Here is a 17,750-nt window from a genome sequence, read left to right on the forward strand (position 1 = left end):
AATAATCCGACTGGAGGTCGGCGGATTCACCTCACCGGGAGCAGGGAGAAGTTGCATTTGTGCCGCCACTGTTCTTATACTGGGGTAAAAATAAAAGGCGGGACCCCGACGTGTTGCCAACACCAGCGGGGTCAGCGGGGTCATGGGAAAGGCTTTTTAGGAATGTGAGCGTAGGTCTGTTTAGATTACCTCAGGGCTGTGGGCGGGACTGCAACAAAAAAAAAAAAATCCATCAATTTAAGAAACATTTATTTACAAGTGGAAGTAACAAGGACAAAGAATAATAATAACAAAGAGAGTGAATACAAAAAACATGCTAAAATAATAAAATACAATATGGTACACAATGTTTTGTTATTACCTTTTTTTTTTTTTTTTTAAATGTGTTTAAATAAATGGGGCTTATGCAGCAGAGCTGGAGCAGGAGGCTGAGTGGAGGACGCAGGCAGCCAGATTGCTTTACATCACGGGGATTATTATCATTATTATTATTATTATTGCATTTTTCAGTCTCTCTTTAAGGCAACAATGAGACCCAAGGACAAAAAACACTTTACATTACGTAGAAGCAAGTTTGCTCGTCTCTTCAACATATGGCACGCTGTCGCATCAGTCACCATGTTTACATGCACATATTTATTTCCCCCCTTTTATTTACTGAAAAAAAACAAAGTACCAATTTCAGCCACTTCCACGGCTAATGAAAAAGCTTATTTGCACTTTCCCGCCGACATTTCTGAATTGCAGACGTGTCTGTAGTCAGAATACTGCAACGTGAAGCATAATCTTCCCTCCTCTTCTGTCCCCGCTTTGCAAAACCGCAGACTTTTACGGCTTTTGCATAATAATGGGCCTCAATCCATTCTTTTCGCAGTTACGTATGAGCAGTGAGCCGCTGATAGTGTCACCGGGGGCCAGGGAAAGACTGGTGGCAGACTGCGGCCCTGAGAAGGCAGACGGGCAGAAAACACTGGAATGCCCCACTGGCGGCGCCTCTTCTGGTGGATAGTGGAGGTGCGAGTGGCCTAAGGCTGTTGTAGAAACTGTTTTCCAAGAGTGCGGTTTCTGTGGTGGCAGAAAAGTTTGTATTGGACGTTAGCGTGCGTGTAAACATGGCGACCGACTTGAGTGGAGGCGCAAAAAAAAGGAAAAAAGAAAGAAGAGAGAGCGCTTGTGAAAGAAAAAGGTGATAACATTTTTTACAAAGAGGATTGGTCCACACATTTTTCATTCAAGAATAGCTTTCAGAAGAACCTCTTTTTTTGTATCGCGTGTCTGTGTGTGTGTGTGTGTCTGTGTGTGTGTGTGTGTGTGTGTGTGTGTGTGCGTGCGCGGCATAATGAATGAGTCCCTGCAGTTCAGTCAGATAGATGAGTGGCGTCCCATGATTTCCACAGAGTCACAGTCCCCCCCCGCTCTCTCTCTCTCTCCCTTTATGTCGCACCACCCGTCTCTCTTTCTCTCGCTCTGCCTCTCCGGCGCCCCCTTCAGTACGGGTAATGCTTCGGCTTCTTCCCGGCGAAACAGGACAGCCAGGCGCAGAGCAGCATGGCGGTCGCCGCTCCGGCCCCGGTGCAGTAGTACGCCCAGCCAATCTGACAAGAGCCTGCAAGAGAAAATAAAAAATAATGTATTAAAGAATAAATAGGCTGCTGGATCATAACCCGACACCTTTTCTTTTATCTGCTCTGTCTGTCAGCTCGCTATCTCCAAAGACCTCCTGCAATGAAATGTGCACGGATAAGCCTTTGGACTGGGAGCAGCCCATTTGATTTGGGTTTTTTACGAGCTGAAAGTCTGAGCAGAGGAAAAAAAAAAAAAAAAAGACAAGACCTGATCTGTTTGTGTTTACAAATCCTTTGTGATGAAAACTGGATATAAATGTCACGTCAATTTTTTAGACGCCGATTAAATAAGCAGTGAGGGGATTGAAATAGGCTCTGCTCCAATCCCCTATCGGCTCTAATATTGTTTTGGGGGGGGGGGGGGGGGATTAAAGACTTAATTCGACTCCCTCCTCTTTTTTGTGTTGTTTTATGACGCAGCTAAAGGTAACGCGAGTTCCAGCTGGGTTCGATTACACCCTTCTGGTCCTTTATTTTAATCTGATGCCCCTCTTGTTTAACGCTTAGTGGACCATTAATGTGCAATCGGCGACGCTTCAGGTTTTACAATGACAATTTCTCATTAAAATGGCTGTGAATCCCACTGGATTAAAAAAAAAAAAAAAAAAAAAAAAAAAAAAATCTGTGGCCTTGTCGTGGAGTTCCCTGGTCTCTGACCTCCTGCCGTGTTTGCATCCCTGAGTTGAGGCTATAATCCTGACATTCCCCCTTAAGTGATGAGCGGAATGCTGGATTGTCACTGTTAACGGCCTGTTGCGGAAAAAAACGCAACTGTCAGGTCACATTTCTTTAAACAAATGTGCTGTGCGGTAAAATGCTCTCCCTCACACACACACACACACACACACACACACACACACACACACACACACACACACACACACACTGGTTTGCCAACTAACACATTTGCGTCAAGTGCAGGTTAAAGAAAAAAAAATCTGTGTAGCTGCTGCGAGCTGTTTAGCATTTTTTGTTCAAGCCGCAACATTTCTGCTTCTCCCGTGAAAAATAAAGGACTTTGCATTGTTGCGCTGGAAGTAGTTCAGCTCTGCAAGTACGCTCTGCCACCAGACAAATGTTTTTCCCGCAGTACAAATGTTCGGGAATAAAGGCCGCCAGTAATGGAAAAAAAACAACAACAAAAAAACAAAACAAACAACGATCCCGAGCTCGAACGGGGGGGGGGGGGGAGACGAAGAGCTCGCCTCCTATAATCTCCCTCAGAAATCACCCGCTGCCGTTTAACTCAACTAAATTATGTGGAGCGTTAAACAAGGTTGGTGACCTACATCGGCTTTGGAAACGCGGGAATAATTGCGATGACCGGCGAGACGTCACGTGTTTTTTGGAAGGATACCTGATCGAATGTATCTAATTATCAGGCTGTAATGAGGAGGCGTCTCATTAACAAATCATATCACGACGTAATCTGGCTGGCCCACGATTAGAAGACTCATTTCTCAAGAGTCGCGCCTCTCGCCTAATGAAATTTAGCCCCGCTCGGGGGGGGGGGGACCGTCTCTCCGTAGCGCCGTCAACTTCCGCTTCCGAGCCCGCTGCCTCCCAACCTTCCGGCTGGATTCAAAGTTGGCAGCTCGTAGCCAAGGTGTGCGATGATTAAAAGGGCGATCCGGCATTCTTTTTTTTTTGTTGGCGGAACGTCATCGTTCGTTCGTGACATCTGCCCCCCCCCCGCCCCCCGGTTGTCGGTGCACGGCGGCAGAGAACCGAGACGAAGCCGACGGAGCTCCGGAGCAGACGGCTAACGAGCAAATTTAATATGCCTGAGGCGGCGTGCCGGAATGCAGCACAAACAAACACTTGTTAACCGGATTTACGCGCGCTGCAGCAGGCCTGTTTTGTCAAACGGCACAGCCTCACCTGATCCATTTATGTAATTAAGACGGCGCATTGGACGAGTGTATTCCCTCTGTATTTGAGGGCACTGGATCGCTGGATATAACCTCACTAACAACCAAAACTAGAAAATGTTCCTTTTTATATTTCCGTTCTCTCTGTAAATTGATGTTAATTGCTGCCCAGTGGCCCCCCCCCCCCGCCCCCCCAACGATTTCCTGCGATGCAGCTCATCAAATGAAAATTGTTAATTGTCCGGAGGAATCTGTTTACATTTGCCAATTAACCGGAAAAGGGCCATTTTGTGGTTTTACAGCGGCTCCACCGGGCATCATTTGAAGAATGGCAAAATGAAACGGCTGGAGTTCAAATTGCCCCACTCAGTACTCCCAACACGGATGTCTAATTTGAAGTTTTTCTGGCTGCATTTTCGAAAGCAAACTGTCAGCTCCAAACTTCTAATCAGCCAGAGTGACAGGGAAATTCAAAAGAGTGCGGTGGAGGAGGAAGTGGAGTGGGGGCGGGGGGGGAGGAAGCAGGTAAGCTTAATGGTTCTGCTGCCTTTAATTTGTCCCCTTGCTTGGGATTCTGCTGTTTTTTTAATCTTATGAGTAGGAAAAGAAAATATGATCTCTGCGTTGTTTCATCCAGTATTTTTGGTATAATGAGGTGTTCTGCAAATTGCACCGTAGATGCTTGTAACCTGCTCCAGCGCGCGCGAGCGAGCGCGCTCTGCTTGCCTTAACACGGGCAGGAATAAAAATGAAAAAAAAAAAAATCAGCAAACAAATGAAAAGTGGCATTGATGTAAATTAAAAAGGGAGCGTGTCAATTAACATCCGAGTGCACCCAGAGTCAATTTCACCAAAAAGTCAGCTTGCACTTTTAAGTATAAGCACAGTTACGTTCATTTCATTGGGATGCTATGAGACACTGCTATACTGTAGCACCTTCCAGAGGAGAGTCAGAAGCACGTAATTATGGCTCTGAAACACCTAGAAACCCATGGCAACTGGTGTATCTGTCAACTCGAGTTATAAATAAATTTGAGATACCCAGAGAACGAGACTTTCTGTTACATGAAAGCGCCAGAGGAACCTGTCTAGCTTGATTTGGCAGAATCACAAGCACCCTGAAATCAAAGTGTTTTCACCTTCACTAATAGGTTCTGTTCTGAGACACGTCGAGACGCGAGACTCGAGACTGTAAGACAGGTTTATACAGTAAAGGTTGAGTGATCCTTCCTGCAGTTTACCATCTGGTTTCTAGGATTTATTTTTTTATACATATTACTATACATATTTATGTATTTTTAATTGCAGCTGACTGGGAAGAGATCTCACCTAGTTGGAACCGGTCGGAGCTGTTGTTGCAGGTCTGCTGCACTTCCTCACTGTCCCATCCCAGTGGATAGAGCGCACAGCCAGACCCAATCAGCAGACCTGAGAACAGGAGGGGAGGAGAGAGAGAGTTCGTCAGTGACGGAATAATCATAAGAACCGCCAACCTTTCGGTCATTGGACCGCCCACTTTACCTTCTGAGCTACAGTCGGTCTGTGTCACCTGACAAGGTCAGAGGGCAGCTTTGAACATTGAGAAATTCAATTGATCTAAACTGCAAAAGCACGCAGGTTAAACTTCCACCTGAAATTTATACTTTGTAGAACTTTCCACATGTTTGGAAGTGGACAAAAACAATGCTAGCTTCGATGGACACCTTCTGGGTGGTGTTGGCTCTAGTGGCCCTTATGATGGTCGACACCTGCGTTGTAGCTTATATTTTCTAGCGAGATGGAGCAAAGTGAAGGGATAAAAGGTTTGACTTCTGCAGCTCTAAAAAGAGCTAAAAACATTGTATTTCTGTACCCGTTTAGTGATATAAATAAAAATAAAAAACAGTTGCGATTTAATCGGGCAATTTTATCCTTCATCTGTTACACCCTGAAAATGTTTTCAAGGCAACAAAACAAAGCACTCCTTGTGAAACCAGTGAGAATAAACAAGAACATATGCAAAGGAGAGCCAGAAGAGAACCAAGCAATATTTGTTCTTGTTGGCAGGCAATTATTACTGTTAAACATTGTAAAATCCTTGTGGGACCCCTTTATGTCAGTGATTAAAGAGACTTAGCGTATGGATGCCTAAAGCTGCGCGCAGAGACAAGGGCCGAACCTCATCGAGGCCACAGCATCCAGAATTAATACTCTTAATTTCTGGCCTCCAACAAGGTCTAGAGAAGCTGCTCCTCTGATGCCAAGGCTTGACTCCTGAAATTACACCGCAGGAGGGGCCCGCTAGGTGGTTCTGCCATCACATTAGCTTAATCCTCTCCAGTGCGCCTGGCCCCGCTATCTGTGACGAGGATGAGAGGATGGCGACGGGGCAAAGTCTTTGCCCTCCAACCAGATAACCGCTGCCATGCAGGACCGCTCGACAACATTGGGAGCAGATAGCATGCAGGATTTAATCCTCATGCAAATGCAGACGGTGCCAGACAAAGCGTGAAAAGGTAAAAGAATAGAGGCGCACAAGTGTGTCGTCGTTAGGAACCACGCCACAGGGGGAAAAGTGAGAAGGTTTTGGCAAGGAAAATCCTGTCGGGCGGCGACGGCACCTGTAGAAAATCAATTCGCCGGCATGTTTACGAGAACGGCGCTTCGCGGCGCGGCGCTAAAACTGAGCCTATGTCATTACAGCCGAGATCAGAGAGAATCGGGGGGGGTGGGGGGCGGGGCGTGGGGAGGATTGTCGCACCGGAGCGACTCAGCCTTGCGTGCGAGAACTTCACATAAAAAATGATGCCGCAGAACTCAAACCTTTAGCTGAGCAACGCAGCGAGCGAAATTTGATCTAAATCCCCGTGCAGGAGGCCGCAGTGGATTTGGTCGAACGCAAAGCGAGTCGCTGAGCCTACACAGTCATTACAAAATGTTCCCAGTTATATAATGTCGGCTAATGTGTTTTCATTCAGATTTTCAAACAGTAAAGATTTGAAACACGGGGGCCCCGTGATAATGTATTCGTGATTAATATTTAACAAAATCAAGAATTCTCTTTCAAGTGTGTAATGCGGGGAGATGCAGCTGCACGTCGTCAAATTAAATTTTCCCGCAGCGCGAGGGGGCGAAACAATAACAACGCACAGGTCGTGGTTCCGCCGTTGTTTCCTCAAGACGAGATGCTGCCAGCTCGTCAGGAAATGTTCAAATGCCCCAGAACGTGCAAAAAAAATTGACTTCATCAGTGTGCTTTTGAAATTTAATGAGTCTCTCTCGACCGTCGGAGTTTTCTAGAGGCCTCTAACAGAGGGCTAAACAAGCTGGCGATTTTTTTCCCCCACACATTATTAGTAAAGCATAAGTATTTTGGGATACAAAGAAAAGATCTGAAACTGGATGCCATTTTATAAAGGAACTTTTGTGCTCCTTGTCAAGCAGCCACACGTTCGTTAAAAACATGGAAATCTTGAGGACGGCGCAGCGGAGGAACACTCCGGCGCATCGTCTGCAGGTCGTGTCAGGATGAAGCCGCGGAGAGCTCAAAAGAACCGTTTCCGACCGCAGGAAGTTATTGCAACAATAAAGACCGCGCCTCGGTTGCTTTGTGCAGCCAAGAAAGAAATGAAAGGTTTGTAGGTGAAGAAACCTCGGCGGTTTTCAGGGATACGCCGCCCGAGCGTTGGACGCTGCAGCCGAGGGAAACAAAGTCGAACAAATGTGGGAGCAGACGAAAATAAAATGCAACAACAACAACAACAAAACCCTGATGCTGTGGTGTAATTCAATTCCGCACACGGCTCCCGCACTTCTATTTATTTGGCTCTCATTCATTTGAGTTATTTATTTTCCCTTCACTCGCTCGCACACTAATTCCATCAAATCCCATCCTCCACACTCACTGTGTGCTGTTGAGAAACAGAAGTTGGGGGAGGGGGGGGTTGAGGTGCCCGGGGTGTGGCGCCGAAGACAACAAAGAACGGGGGAACGTTCCCTCGCGTGTTAGCGAGGCGTCCTCCTGGGGGAAGAAGTGGGGAACCACGAGAGGAGATTCACTCGGCCGCCGATTCTCCACGCCTGCTGTTGTGGGGCGATACCTCTCTGTCCGTCTGGTTTCCTGAGCCGGCCTGCCGAGACTGACGCTCTGGGATTTATGCCGTTTAAAGCCGCAACGGTGCGACTCAACCTTTATGGCTCGTGACCTCTGGAAAAAGGCGGCAACTCCGGGTGTATTGCTTTCACATAAAGATTAATTAATGGTCCTGCATTGTAACCCAGATAGAGTCAGCTGTATATAAATATATAAATATATATATATACTGATTTATAGTACAATGAATTTGAAACGAAGCAAACAGGAGGGGGAGTGTTGACCGGCATCCTGTATTCACAGATTTCAGAGGGATTTAATACATACAGTATAAAATCCCTTTCATTAAACAGTCACCGTTTATAGACATTTTTATGCGCGGCCCACCAGCCAGAGGCTGAGAAGTGACTGGATGAACTGGTGGCCACTATTCACCCTGCTACGGTCAGCACTGTGCAACTCTGTTCAATTGGCAGCTACATGTCTGATCGATGACGATGACGGGGTTGGAACGAGTTGTTCCTCTCCCGATTCAAAAGTACTTGTTCTGCTACAAATGAACGGAATCACAAAGTCTTGTACAAGTGAAACCTTTTCTCCACCGTCCTTTCCTTTATTAGCTTGAGGCTCGACTTTACTGTCACACACTTTTATGTCAGCGATTCCCCTGTCGACGACAAGCTTGCTGGAGCAAAATAAAGAGAGAAAAAAATAGAGATAAAGAATATGCAACGGATCGCAACGTGCAAAACAGTCAACATTAACATGGACCTTTTAAAGGCTTTGTGTTCTAAAGCAACTCGAAGCAGAAGTTCAACTATGTCGTTAATCTGCACCTTTCTTTCCGTTCTCAGTGGTGCTAATGTTGTTAGCGAGCTGCTACTTCTTTAAACGCGGCGTGCTTCCGGGGTTCTTCTCCTTCTTCCGCCTTCAGGGAGTCAATTTGCGGCGCCACAGCAGGCCTCGCATAGGTACTACATGGTTTTCACTCGTTTCCAGCGTCTCTGTGTATTTGGGAAACTCTTTGAAGACAGCTTAGTGTAAACGCGTTTTTTTTCTACGTGATCGTTCTCAGTGTGAAACTGCTACGGGGAGAGAGAAGCCACCGCACCTTTATTGTCTATACGACGCTTTAAAGAACAGCCGGGTAGAAAATAGTTGTCATTAATGTGAAAATGTCGACCTTAGACGCAATCTGAGCGATTTCTTCAGCTGCTCTTAGAAATAATAAAAAAAAAATTGCCACTAACTGAGGGGCCGCTTGAAATTGTTTCCTCGGGTCAAACTGGTGACTGTAGAGTCTGGAGACGCACTTGCACTTTTTCTTCAGCGTTGCAGGTGCTGCTCCACCGACACGGACCTGGAGGTGTTGTTTGTTTACTGCTTCCTTTTTTCAGGCTTTGCAAGAACTTGGCTTTTTCCTCAGTTTCCTTTTTTAGTTTGCTCTCACCGCCAGGCTGAGTGTCCATCCACTGAGGCAGAGGATGTGAAGTGGGAGCGAAGAGGGTCGGAGAGAGAGAGAGAGAGAGAGAGAGACGGTGCGACGAGGCCAGGCGGCTTTTCTCAACGATCGGGCTTCAATTGATCTCCATACCGACTTTATCTGAACGACCATCCGAGGCTTTTAATGGCTTCTGCGAGAGGCCACATTGTGACCTGGGAAGCGGCTCGGGCTGGAAGGACTCGACTAAACACAAGCGACTGCGTATCGAGTCTGATCCATAAAAACCTGCCCCATCACAGTGAACTCTTCTCTTTTGTGTGCATCCTTGCCTCGCATTTCATCATCATACCAGAGGCTCTTGAAATTGCATTTCTGCGCTTCAAAAAGCTGCTTCATTCTTGCCCTTTGCTTTTTTTGTTCGGAGGGAGGGGAGATGGTTGGATGGTGTTTTTTTTTCTTTTTTTTTTTTACCTGAATGAAGAGTGCCCCCTTTTCACATCCCCTCCCTCATTTTCTGATTTGCAGAGTGCTGATGCCTTTTGTTAAGCTGTCTTGCTCTCTGTCAGGAGCCAAAGAACTTCTTTCCATTCAAGGTTATCATTCAAAAGGCCAAAGAGGGCCGGAGCAGAAAAGGGCTGCGGCTAAGCTGGAGGGGGTTGGAATCTCGGAGCGATGTGCCTCAGCGGCCTGGTGCACATTCACAGCAAAAGGAGTGCACAGTGGACGGACGAAAAAAACTTAAACAAACCTCACCTGGGAGGTCTGAGTGTTTTAAAAATACCAACACAAAAAGTCCAACACTTGCCAGACAAATATTTCAGATTCTTCTCATAATATTTGTTGATAAGGATACCACATAAATGAATTTGCCTTTATTTTTCTCTCAAAAGCTGGTGGGTAAGATGATGTTCAGCTGACTGCATTTAAAGCGAGTCGCTGGGACTTCATGAATCCTTCCCCACTCTTTCTGGCAGACCTTCACATGCATGCGTCTGTCTGCGTGCTTGAATGTACATGCGCTGAAATTGAAATGGTAAACAAGAAAATGGATGGAATCAGGGCCAGCTAATCCGTCTGAACAGTCCGCCTGGAATCAAGCCCGCTCTGACACCTCTTACTCTTGGCGGTTCTTCACTAATTAGCATCAGTCTGTGAGAAGCTGACGCATTTCTGTCAGTTGTGTGCTGAATGCAAACTGCCTGGTTTTTCAGTGAAGGGTAATCCGTTTTGCAGTTTTTTTTTATCTTTACCTCTCTCATATCAGCCCTGTGGATTTACAGAGATGGATAGACAGACGGCGGCATGATTCAGCTTCAGGGAAAACCAAACGGAACTGCTCCCCTGTCGTCTTGAGAGTGGAGAGTGACGGGTCGTTTTCCTGCTCCTTGTTAACTGAACTGGCTGCATGGTCGTGTTATGCTCGCGGATCTCCTTGTCCTCCCTGCCTGTGGAGTCGTTGGCAAGTCCGTAAGCATCAGTGAACAACAAATCACTGCAATCAGCCAGTCGACGCTAATGATAACTTGCCGGCTAAAATGGTAGCCTAGATTGCAAATTGCAGGAAAACAAAACAGTAGAGAACAATACCAAGAGACTCATCCTTTCACAATATTACACACATCATGACTCGACACCATCCACAAAAACGGTCCCCTTATTTTGGTATATATTCAGCATTCAACACACTAGAGCAGTGGTTTCTCTGTCATGCCCACCTTGGAGGAAGAAAGTTTTTCATGCCCCAAATTTGACGTGACTGTGTCTTGAGGGATCCTGATGAACCTGCAAGTGGCCCCATGTCTCTAGGACAAAGTTGACTTTTGACCCCATAGACTTGCATGGCATTAGGGTTAGCGATAAGGCTGGAATTAGGGTTAGGGTTACTGCTGGAATTAGGGTTAGGGTTTCGGGGTTCCTCATGGGCACAGAAGGCCCAAATTTGATGTGGCTGTGTCTTGAGGGATCCCGATGTCTTAGAGACAAGTGGCCCCATGTCTCTAGGACAATGTTGACTTTTGACCCCATAGACTTGCATGGCACAAGAGGCCGGTGGAAACACAGTCACAGTTTTTGGTCTAAATCAGTGTTGTTTATTTGTGAGGAACTATTTGGAAAGACAATCTCAATGCTGACAACCACATCTACAAAAATATTTGAGCTGTGTGGCCACGGGTATGCAACACATCAATAAATAAAGTCTTTAGGTGACACTCTCTGAGCTAAATCACACAAAGTGGCAGGTTTACCGCGGCTGTAACATCCCACGTGGGCCATCTGTCGACATCATGCAGACTCAAAATGCACACCTACGTGCACGGTAAGTGCGGCTCCTCTCTCATGATCAATTCAACGTTCTTCCTCGCCCCTCCAACAATTTTGGCTGCTCTAAGATGCGTCTCCTCCAGTGTGGGCTTTCTAAGCTGCTGTTCTGCTGGGAGTCATTCAGGAAACGTGTTTTTTTGGAGGGCGGGCAGTGAGAGGTGGAACATGAGGGGGATTCAGAGAAACCAGAAGAGGCTAAGTGATCCGTGAGTGATGTAAGCGGATGAAGGGTATAAATGCTGAGGGTGGCTGATTCGAGGACTGATTAAATAACGTCCATTAGCGTGCTAACTACTCAAGTCGTAAAAAGCTGTCATCTCAAATCGACTCGTTCTTAATCAGCGTGGATTTCATTGCACAATAACTTGACGAAATGTTCCCCAAACGGTCGCTTCTGATTGAATTACACATTTCATAACTCCTGTTGTGTCCTCGCGTGTTCCAGTTTGCGTGGGCGACGGCTCGGACAACGGCGTTTCAGCTCCCACTCACTTTGTGCTTGTTTATGTGTCGCCGGCTTTCACTTGACTATCAGACGGAGCAAATTGCCTCTGTGACCGGAGCAGAAAGGCTGGAGCTCTGTGACAAACCGGCTCCGAAGGTTGTGGAAATCCTCTCCGTGACAAATGTCGCCCTCTCACTCTGCAGAGTTTGTAACTGCCAGCCGAGAAAAAAAAAAAAAGGTCAAACAGTTACGGGCGGCCTTTTATCCAACCAACCATCCAATGAATTTACATGCTCCATTGTTGAACTGCAATCGTGTGTGGTCCGCAGGCTTATATTGTAATGTAAACCCAGATGGACCCGGACGGACCCGGACGTCTCCGGCTTCTTTGGTCGTCGCGTCGTCCTTTTGGGATGAGGGCAAAGCTGTCCAGGAAATATGAAGCACTCCACGACCGTATTCACACCCACTTTAGAATCCGTCATCCCAATTGCAGTAAACAGGATATGTTTAGAGAACTCCTAGAGATGATCAAACACTGCAGGTATTCCTTAACAAATGATGGAGTGGATCCAACGACCAAAACACGCCGGATGTTGTTGCGTTTTCTCGTAAAGACAAGTTTAAATGTCGCGACTGACACTTTTACTGTTGTGGGAATTGGCAGGGAGTGTGATTTCCTGGGCTGCGCTGCCTGTACATGTTTTGCCAAATAGCAGCGATTCATACAATGGTCTCATTTTCTATAATTGTGAGAAGCAAAGGAAGCGGGAATAAAAGCCAGAACGATGTGTTTTATTTGGACAGACTCGACTGGAGCATTTTACCCTTTTTTTCTGTAGCCTGCTAGCATGAGATACGTGCCGTGGTGGAGCAGTCAAATCTAATCTCTTCACATGGTTTTTTATATGAATACTGTATGAATTTCGGTTTTGCCTTTGCAATACAGTGCACACTTCAGTGATGCAATTTGCATCCCGCAGGCCCGTTTAGAATGCTCTACGCACAAATTTATTCGACAGCTTAGTCTGATCAAACACTCAGATTGGACCGCAGCTATTGGAAAACACTTCATATATGGGGGCAGGTGTTCTGATCACTTCAAACCAACCAACAGCTTCAGGGGAAGGCTAAGCCCAAGACAAACAGCAGCAGCATTATTCCAAAGGGGCTTCTGCAAATGAGACGTCGTCTTTTTTTCTCCTTCCTTGTCTTAATAACCAGCGGCCCTGTGCGGACAAAACCAAATGTGATCTATCAATCCTTGATAGAGCTTTTCACTGCCGGCATCCCCTGTCAGGCGTGTTTCTATCTCATCACACCACTCATTTATCACACAGTATCCGGCTACAGCTGCTAATTAAGAATAGACCAATTAAGAGAGCAAAAAAAATGAACTTCTGCTTCATGAGGCACAGGATGTGTATTTAGCAAAGAAGACATCCGCTGAGGAGCGCAGTGAAAATAAAACTCGGCGACTTGATTACTTGGATAAGGAAAAATAAAGCGTTTTAAAACGCGAGTTCCTCTGAAGGCGATGCCAGGAGTGAGCTCTTCGCACGGGGGCGATGACATTTCCTGTATGTCTCAGTAATTCCAGCGAGAAACCCACGCCTGCTTGCAACCTCAACCACGTCCTCTCTGATCTACGCTGGCAAAAATGGACTTGTGTGTCCCCTCCCTCCTGCTTAAAAGGTGTCAAGTGAGAAGCAGGCAAGAAATATTTGAAGAATCCAGCGGCGCCCAAGATAGAATCCTCTTGTTTTTTGTTTTTTTTCCTCCCTCCTCGAAAAACGTTGCAGAATTTGCCTCCTTTTGATGTGAGAATCGTGCAATGATTCCTCCTGGACCGAACTAATGGTGGAATCTAAAGCATGAAGAACAATAGGGGAAAATACTTTCACACTGCGAATGTGCCAGATCACCTGATCTTGCGTTCATTTTCTGGCTTGTTCTTTTCCCCCCACCGACCAAAGCGAGTGGCGAGATTAGCTTTTGTGTAATCTCACAATATTTTAATGACTTATTATCACCGCGAGGCTCGGTGGCAACGTTGGCCCCGAGATAAGCTACTTTATTTGCACATGACAAGGATGAGTTCCCGCCAAGTATGGCCTCGCTTCGCATATGTTTTTTTGCAATAAAAAAAAAAAAAAACTTGAAAAGAGCGTCCACAGTTAGCAGCTACAGAGCTGGACAAGACAGCAAAGAGTCAGCATGCAGGTCAGGGATTTGAATTCGAACAGGTCACGGATGAGAGATGGGTGAGGAGGAAAAATGTATGAGGAGAGGAGGAAAAAAGTTAAAGATATGGAAATGGAGGGTGAGACCCACGTTACAGGGTGCTACAAGGGTAGCTCTCTAACTGGGTCATGTCTGATGTGCTAAACAGTCACACTCCTCCCGCTGACACAACCCGGCAGGAAAGTGTGACGACAGTAAAGGCCACGAGTCCAAAAAGTCGGCCCACGCGGCGGTGCGCCGTTGCATTAATTACCCTCTGCGACGAGCGGTAAACGTGCAAACACAGAGGCTGGAGGGCAAAAAGGGAAATCACACGCAGCAAATATTCATGTCGTCGGCATCCAAATATGCAACGCGTTCTCTCGGCGTCCTCCGCGCAGCTGCTGCCAGACTTCAAATGGCTGCCTGACGTTTGCCACAGCTCATCATGTGAGCGGCGAAACACAGAGAGGCTCCTTTTCAAAAGACAATGCAACGCTTGAGGGATCACGGAAAACCGACTCCCACTGCCAAGTGCACAAAACATTTCGTGGCACGAGTTGAACAGGCCGCCCACTGCCTCCAGTGTGTCTGCTTCAACGCCGACCACCCCAACACATTTTCTCCAGCGTTTGGTCAAATCTACGTAGAAAAAGTCAAATCATTTTAAACTCAACTGGCCTCCACATCAGTGGTTGTAGCGTGAAATGTTGCAATGAGAGCAGACAGAGGCTCGGTTCAGGACACTTGACTTGAGTTAACACGTTGACTTAAATTTGTTAACAAAAGATAAATCACAGAAAGACAAAAAGCTAGCACTTCCAGTAGCATTTCTAGCAACCTTGCTAACATGAACCCATCACCTATAGCAGTAGACATGGTGTTAATGTTGCAGTTTACAGACAAAAATGGGACTATATGAACTTGAATGACACTGAATGAATGCGATTAACGCTCAAGTATTTTTTTCTTTTGAATTTGTTCACTCCATGAAACTCTGGAATGCTTATGTGGATTAGAAAATGCCTTCAGAGCCTCAACTGAGATAGCAGGGACAAGAAATAGGGTAGAAGTGCCTTTCTTTTGAAAAAGAGCTGCGACTATCATTGGGTTTGGAGGTTGAAAGCTACTCTAGCTAGCTAAATTTGCACATCTATCAATAGCGATGGTATTCCTTTTAAATATCTAGTGCCTGCACGAAGCCTTCACGCGAAGCCGACCTGATTAGTGAAAAGCAAGCGGAAGGCCATCAGTTCTCATCTGACCTTCTGCAAGACTGAGAGCCGTCTTCACGGGAAAAAACCCCCAGACATTTCACAGTGTAATAGCCGTCACGCAAAAAAATGAGGTGTTTCAAATGCCGAAGCTCAAAGCTATTACTTATTTTAAGCGGCAGATAAAGGTTACGAGCATGCTCTCGTCTCCCCTCTTTCCTCACATGCTTTTGTCGTCCGAGAGCCCTTGAGAAGGGAGGAAAGCGGTCGGAAATAAGAGCGCATTATCTAACGTGTCACGTTATCAGTGAGCAATACAATAGGGGTAACTCAGTGGAGAGGCAGAGATCAGGTTAAGCGGGACAGTGTGTGTGTGTGTGCATGTGTGCATGTGTGTTCCTGTCATTTTTGTTCGGATATTGAATTGGTATTGTGGACCTACATAATCATATAATATCCGCTTCATCTTGCCCACTCAAGGGTGAAAAGCCATTTCTGCCCCAGCGATCTCAAAAGATTGAAACCAGGCCACTAATTCCATTTCCTGTGAAGATTTAACACTCTCGGGCTTTATGTGTGCGCCGCTGTGCTGTCTCCGTCACTCCAAATTACGTAGGTAAATTTGCGCGGACGCCGTTATATTGAGATAAATGTTTGAGAGAGGGCTCCGCAGTCGCACGGTGAAGCCTCGCCTCGGGAAAGCGCTGCCGTGGAGTCCTTTGAACCCCCGGGGTAATAAAATAAGACGAAATGAGAACCAACCGCCGTTTGTTTCGATCGTGTTGAGAAAGGAGTTGACGGCCACGCGTGCTTTGTTCAGATGGGGCACGACGGCCGTCGTGCAATATGCAGCGCACGCCTCCGGTTCATCAGGTCACCGAAATCGGCTGATTTGCGGCGGCTCGTGTTTTTATTTATTTCATTGTTTTGTTGTCGGGTACAGGTTACATAAAATGAAATGAGTCGCTATCCCTTTAATGGAATAAACAGCTCCCAGTTTCTCTCCGTGGCCCCCGAAGCATCAACAACAGCCGAGAGTCTCTGGAATTTGAAATAAAAACTGCTAGGTGAGTGAAATTCACAGGCAAATTAAAACCCAAGGGTGGGCCCACAGCAGGTGGGCTGAAAATTAAGCACTTTATTTGGGTAATTAGAGGGAAATCAGCAAATATTCATTATTATCTGAAGCAGTTCCTTGCTCCTATTAACGTCTGGAAAATGTGAAAGAAAAGCACAAAAGGCAGCTGTGGTATTTACCCAGCATGATACATCTCGGAGCTCTGGATTGTCCGTAGGCGTGTACGTAAGAGCGAATGGGTGTTTGTCTCCGCGTGGCCCTGCGATGAACTGGCGACTTGTCCTGGGTGTCGCCCTGCCTTCGTGCTATGACAGCTTGGAGAGGCTCCAGCAGACAGACCCCCCCGCAACCCTGAATTCAGGAGGAAGCGGCCATGGGAAATGGATGGACGGATGGATGCATCTTGGGTGGAACTGTTTTTCTTTTCACCATGCCAACCCCAGGTAGCGCGGACTTAACACCTCGATTAAACTGCCGCCCTCTGCAAACATACGGCTTCAATCAAGCCGTCGGCCGTCATGAGATTCAGTGGACGGCGTAAATCCACAGATTATATCATGGGAGCGCGGCAAGTTTAAGAGAAAAAAAGAAAAAAAAGAAAATCAATAGTCCTGGCAGAAATGCTTCAGATGTTGCCAAAAGAAACATCAGAGGGTGAAAAAGACGATGGGTTGGGCATCTGTGTATCCAAGCTGCCGGGGGGGGGGAAACTCATCACACGGGAGCGTGAGGCGAATTCTTTTGCAACGTTTGTCACTAAGCCTCCAGAATTGCCTTTTTAAATGCACTCAGCCCTTTTTTTTCCTTTACAATGTTTCCAATCTTATGACAAAGGCAAAAAAAAAAACAAAAAAAAAAAACATTTAAGCTCAGAGCGCCGCGCGCCGCCGGACGCCGGAGACGGGATTCAATTTGCGTGGGATTTGCCTGAATTACCAGGGGACCTCTGGCAGCACCGGGACGCTGCGGCAGGTAATTTGCGCGGGAATTCATCTTAACTTGCCGGCCGCGGCCGACTCGCGGCGGGATTAAAAAACATCACTAACTATCTCTCTCTCAATTATACAAGTCACTCCCCGACTTCAGCTTTTATTAGTTTCATGCAAATAGAGCTTTATGAAATTCCATCAGTATTCATGAACACGGAGGAAGGAGTCTCTTCAGAGGCTTAAAGTGAGAGATAAAACTCTTGGGGTTGGGAGGGTGTGTGTGTGTGTGTGTGTGTGTGTGTGTGTGTGTGTGTGTGTGTGTGTGGGTGGGTGGGTGGGGGGGCCTTGCCGAGGGTGAATTGGGCGACGCTGACGGAGAAAAGTGCGAATCTTTGCAGGCAAATGACCTTTACGCCATTATACGGCGCTCGCCGTCAAGAGGCAGCCGAGTCCGCAGCGTCTCGTGTCCAAGAAGGGCTTCTGTTCGCTGTCAAAGGTGGCTGCTTTCACAATACGCCTCCAGACCG

The 17,750-nt window shown here is 46.7% G+C and overlaps 1 protein-coding gene across 1 annotated transcript in view; it reads right to left on the reverse strand.

Annotated features, from left to right (window-relative positions):
• Positions 1 to 232: 232 nt before the first annotated feature.
• LOC142895581 (LHFPL tetraspan subfamily member 6 protein) overlaps positions 233 to 17,750 on the reverse strand; it is a 43,577-nt gene continuing 26,059 nt past the window's right edge. Inside the window, exons 2-3 of the mRNA XM_076036748.1 lie at positions 4,826 to 4,924; positions 233 to 1,606 (exon numbers count right to left, since the gene is read on the reverse strand). Of these exons, the coding sequence (XP_075892863.1) occupies positions 1,488 to 1,606; positions 4,826 to 4,924 (218 nt within the window). The 3' untranslated portion in view covers positions 233 to 1,487. The remainder of the gene's footprint in view (positions 1,607 to 4,825; positions 4,925 to 17,750) is intronic.

The sequence above is a fragment of the Nelusetta ayraudi genome, unplaced genomic scaffold (assembly GCF_046127955.1).
Source record: "Nelusetta ayraudi isolate G7.1 ecotype Tasmania unplaced genomic scaffold, CSIRO-AGI_Nayr_v1 ptg000048l, whole genome shotgun sequence".
Taxonomy (NCBI): domain Eukaryota; kingdom Metazoa; phylum Chordata; class Actinopteri; order Tetraodontiformes; family Monacanthidae; genus Nelusetta; species Nelusetta ayraudi.